Source organism: Saccostrea cucullata, unplaced genomic scaffold, assembly GCF_032062105.1.
Source record: "Saccostrea cucullata isolate Sc308-1 unplaced genomic scaffold, CSIRO_AGI_Scuc_v1 ctg8626, whole genome shotgun sequence".
NCBI classification, from domain to species: domain Eukaryota; kingdom Metazoa; phylum Mollusca; class Bivalvia; order Ostreida; family Ostreidae; genus Saccostrea; species Saccostrea cuccullata.
In genome coordinates, this window is record NW_026925439.1 from 20,847 (window position 1) to 26,380 (window position 5,534).

A 5,534-nucleotide genomic window follows, 5' to 3' on the forward strand; every position below is an offset into this window, starting at 1 on the left:
TTCATCATTTTGTGTGTAGTCAATTTTTCAGAGTAAAAAAAAAGTGTCGGCAGCTTATTACTAGCACGATATTTATGTTCGTGTTGAAATTTTATATTTGGTCGTCGTTTTACAGAAAATACTTACAACGAGGATTAAAAAAATCTATTTATGCAACCTTTATGACAAGTACAAGTACATTGCTTTATTATTTTTTTTTTCAATATGACAGTGCGACATTTAATTCCATACCCGGCATTGTCTAGACCATTTGGAACCATTTCTAATTGCGACTTCCAAAAAAAAAAAAATCTAAGCACTTGGTCGCTTTTTTTAGCAGTATCACAAGGTCTGATGTTGAATTCACAAACCACCCCCCACTCTCTCTTTTTAAAGATGTCTGAGTCCCATGGGAAAGATGGGCGTTCGTTTAGATTAACAAATAGCTCACCTTTCTCCCGGGGGGTGGGGGGGGGGGGTGTACACGTCGGATGGGATGTACTGGGATTTTTCTCCCACTAATTTGTTCAAATGGGATAAATCCCACGGAAATTTTCCTCTAGACAAAAAACCTAGCTAGAACTCAGGTTCTCAAAGGTGTTCACTGTTATCCCCCTAACGAGTTCTATTAAATATGTTTAGACAGCATCTGCCTCTTTCTATATAGATGCATGTTCATGTACGTTGTATACCTATTTACACGAATTTTACGGTTATCTCGCCCCCTTAAACATATTTGAATGACAGAAATTCGTCATCAATTTAAAGTAAAAAACGTTGGATCACTTACGAACCATGTACGGAATGATATATTATAAAGTGCTCCGATTATTATCAGACCATTTAAGTTAAGCATCCTTGTGTATGGGGACTCTACGACACCGCGACTCAACTTAATTACAAAAACAAACGTCCAAAACAACAACTGATAAGTTACATCCTCTTTGGCGATTAAGGATTTCTGAAAATCTAAACACCGATATGACAGACTAGGTAGCTAGCTCGGTAGAGTGATTCAGTAGTCTGGACTTGGTGGTCAACCGACAAGAAAGAATGGCATCAGGAAGGTTGCATGCGAGGAAATCATGTCGACATTTCTTGAATCTGGTACTCAGTGTTCGGAAAATTCTGATCATTATCATTACACCGATTATTCTGCTTCCGATTCTTTTAATGGTGGAAGGAAACGTAAGTTTTATTTTCATTTTATGCCATCTTTACTTTCAACTGTGCACTCTGCCTTATAAATATTTCATGTGTAAACTATTAATCATGTCAATGCATGTGTTAAACTATTCAGCATCACCTTTATTGTTTAAGATGGGGATAGTATACATATTACCCCTCATTTAATAAATCTAGCTTTTAGATGAATGAAAGAAAGAATTTGGTTAATTTATGTCATATTTGGGCTAACATCCTTTGCTTCTCAGTGACCTGTTGCAATGAAGTACTGTAACAACAAAAGCCGCCACAATGAATAAATAATCCGATGGTATGCGTACTTGTATTTATGGAAATAACAAATCTTAAGGGCGGACATAAAAGGTTAATGTCAAAACTTTTCTATAATCAGGTCGTATAAGTAAGACACACATGTTTCAAACTAGAAAAGGTTTGACAAGTGTATCATGTGAATTGTTCATTCTTTTGATTGCACTTACATGTACTTTTTAAAACAAGCACTTACGGATCCAACTAAAATTCTGTTAAAATGCTTTATATTGATGCAGTTTCTCCAAGCAATTCTTTTTTAATTCTTCAACATCTATTCATTCATCTGGTGTAGTTTTAAAGACTTCTATTTATATATTTTTTTATATAGAGGAAAGAGTAATATGCAAAAGGTTGAAAACACACGTGCGCCTTATGTGAATGTGTAATTTTCTTCTAAAGAATTTTAAATATTCATTACCTAGTATTCTCATGCACCGTATAAACAATGGGAATGCATAGTTAAAAGGACAATAAACTATCGATGAGCAGAATCTATGTTTGACTGCGTAACAACCTTGCTTTGTACATGATGCACATAAATTATAAAGATTTACCTTAGGAGAAATTATTTGGTGAGGTTTATAGATAATCTTTTGGGAAATATTCGCTCAATGATATTTTATTTAATGTTTTAGGAAGCAAAATGTGCCTACTGTATTATTGTAATGGCGATATATTGGATAACAGAGGCTCTACCAATAGCTGTGACGTCATTGCTACCAATCATCATGTTTCCTATGGTTGGACTATTAAGTGCCAAAGATGTGTCAAACAAATATCTCAATGTAGGTATTGTACAGCGTGACTGAGGTACTTTTATGACAAAAATCAAGATCATAAAAAAATAATTGCAGCTTATTTTTTTGATATTATGTCTTATTTTTTTTTATATCATTTCAAAAGTGTTCCATAAAACTGTCGTTTACTTTGAATGCTTTATAAGAACATTGACTTAATAGATTAGAACTTTTATTTTATTCAATATTACAAAAGCGAAGTAAACTAAGAGAACTACTTGCAGGACACCGCCATGCTATTTGTTGGAGGTTTGATCGTGGCAGCCGCCATAGAGTACTGGAATATACATAAACGTCTGGCCCTTAGAGTCCTCATGCTTGTCGGGTCCGAACCAAAATGGCAAGTTTTTTGTTAGCATTACAATGTACATAGTCATGTATAGATATTTCATCATAAAACAGTTGGCCTATTGTAACAAACTTGTCTTTACATGAAAATAATATACATCCCATACATGTAATTATAAACACGTTTACACAAATACAGTTTGACATAAATCTCAACAAAATACATTTAACCATAAGTGTTCTAGCAACTACCCACAAAAAAAAACCCCAAGCACTAACATGCTGAAAGCCAGATATCATTAATTAAATGAGGCAATTGTAAATCGTCGTTTACAATTTGAGATGTACAAAAACATGCACTATTCAGTGTTAAGGCAATCGCAAATTCTCGGGCCTTTCCGACTAGCGGAAAAACAACATCGAATGTATATGGTAGACGCCATTACAACCCTCCCTTTTCACGATCTTTGAAATAAATGCATGGAGACTTTTTATCTGTTGAATATGGAGTTTAACTTTATTCAATGTAATGATATTACCTAAAATTTACTATAAAAGGGACTTCTAACGCAGTCTGTCCTTATTTGAATGAACAGGAAATGTATAAATTTTTAACATGCGGTTATCTTAATACATTCGAGGTTGTTTTTCCTACCTCTGACGGAAAGACCCGAGATGATGCGATTGGTTTTAAGGATGTATTCTTATGATACACGGAAAAAATACGTGCATTAAACTTTCCACATGCTTATATTTTTCTGAAAGTGTAATATCTAAGGAATAATTTAAAGACAACAAAAGTGTATGTTAAGGTTCATCTAAGAGAGATTCAACCCTTCGAACATATGCCGAAATAGAGCATGCCATGGGAAATTTAATTAAAAATGCTATTAGACCATAAAATACCCCATTAACTTATAAATACAATCAATTTAAACTTAATTTTGCTAGATTTACTTGAAAGTATTGCAAAGTTGATTTTTAAGCAAAATATGAGCAAATAAATACCAATTTTAAATAACATGTACGCAAAAATGTTGTTTATCAGTGTCAAAATTTTCCCCTATAAAATTGCTCGAAAAACCGAAGAAAAACATATTTCTACAATTAAACTTTTTAAGAAAATTGTTGTAAAGTTTCATTAGGTATTATGGCTCCTTTTCATACATGTAGCATGAAAAGTAGGGGTTAGTGTACATATAAGAAAGTTTTGATATTTTTTATATCACCACCCCCTATTTCTTTTCAGCATTTAATGAAAATAAATCAAGGCATTTAGGCGTGAAAGTGCTGTATATGTTTTTATTCACTAAATATTCAAGAAAAGTGTGATAATTTCAGGTACATGTAATAATTGCAGTTTTGTTAAGAAAAGCTTTTTATGAGCAAAAAGTAATCAATTAACACATAAAACTTCATAATAGTTTGTAAGATGTCTTCTCTTTCTTTTGCCCTGCGTGTTCCGATTGGGTCCTGGTTTGTGGTGTTGGATGGTGGCTTCCCTGGGATTAGTCAAATCCAGTCCCACTTTCTCAATCCGATTTGCATGGTTTTCTCCATATGATTTTAGTGGTTCTAAGACTCTGCTTTATTCAAAAGTTCTTCATTTGTGATTCTTGTGACAAGACTTACTTGGAAAAAATATTTTAGAAAAAAAAGATTATAATTACTGGTAGTATCATTGTTCAAAAAATGTAAAATCATTATTTTGTCTATCTGACTTTGTTTTTTTAACCCAAGCCTGTAGTTTAGAATCAAATAATTTCTAGAAATATTCCATTTTTTAACCCGCATAGGCCGCCATAGAATGAAGCGACATAGTTTCTTATAGAATGTAAACAGCTAAAAACTATAGATATTATCTTATTATTTTCTTACGGTGTGTCTATAAATTTGAAATAGATAGTCTGCATTTACAATATCAAAGGAAATTTATCATATACCACGAGCTAAAGTTGCAATAAAAAAGATAATAAGATTGCTGTCGTCTGCACGCATCTAAAGACCCCTCAGGCCTAACGTTCCGTACATGTATGTAACATGTTTATGCTACGTTTCAGTTTGCGATGTGACATTATACTATGTATTTTGAAACTTTTGTATTTATAATGCATAAAAATTGCCATTTTCAATAAGTTTGAAAGCATTGTAAACCTACATTTTCACTTTTTCCGCTGTTACTGGAACGTCGTCAACACACTTCGGCGCTCTTGGCTGGCATATTTGGGGACCGCTTTCGAGAATGTACCTGTAGGCCTAATTGTGATATCGGCAATTTTTTAAATGTTTTAAAATTTCTGTCGGTTGGCTCTTTTAACGGAGTGCCATTCGGCATTCCTGTCGCTTTGAAACGGGCGATCCCGTCTTCTTCTCCTCTCGATCATGTCGATTTCACTTGTCGACGTTCTTTGGCCTATGTCGTAAATATCATAATTTTGCACACGTCTTGGTCATCAATACAACATAGAAAGATTTTTTTAAGCGGTTAGCTTCGCTAACCGCTTTATGGCATGTGTCCGATTTTTATCGACACCGGAAACTTCCATAAGGCGCTACCTATCGACAAGCAGAAGGATAAAACGTACGCTGAACTAGGACCTTAGGTCCCCTGCTCAGTTCACGACTATCGGGCCTGTTTACTCCGCTACAAAATGTAGTGCGTTGCATACGTAAAGTGAAAATAGAATAAATCGTAATACTGTAAAGCCTTTACAGTGTAAAACAACTTTTTAAAAGGAATAACCATCTGATGGGTATTAGAAAAGATAGAGGGGGTGGAGGGTGGGTGCTGAGCAACATTAACTGCAGTTTTAAACGATATATGATATATAAGCGTTTAACATTTGTGGATTACGTTAGGTGACCTGTGGTCTCCCCTATGATTTTATTCCATGTAAGGTTATAGTATCTATATAACACAGTGCCTAACCTCTGATCTTCTTACTAATAGTATGCGACTCAGAGTATTATAAA

General features: G+C 34.1%; 1 protein-coding gene across 1 annotated transcript; it reads left to right on the forward strand.

Annotated features, from left to right (window-relative positions):
- Positions 1–733: 733 nt before the first annotated feature.
- Positions 734–2,668, forward strand: LOC134268839 (solute carrier family 13 member 2-like). Its single transcript, XM_062751082.1, has 3 exons — positions 734–1,167; positions 2,112–2,261; positions 2,498–2,668. The coding sequence occupies exons 1-3, from the start codon at positions 1,033–1,035 to the stop codon at positions 2,627–2,629; spliced, it is 417 nt and encodes a 138-aa protein (XP_062607066.1). The 5' UTR covers positions 734–1,032; the 3' UTR covers positions 2,630–2,668.
- Positions 2,669–5,534: the final 2,866 nt, after the last annotated feature.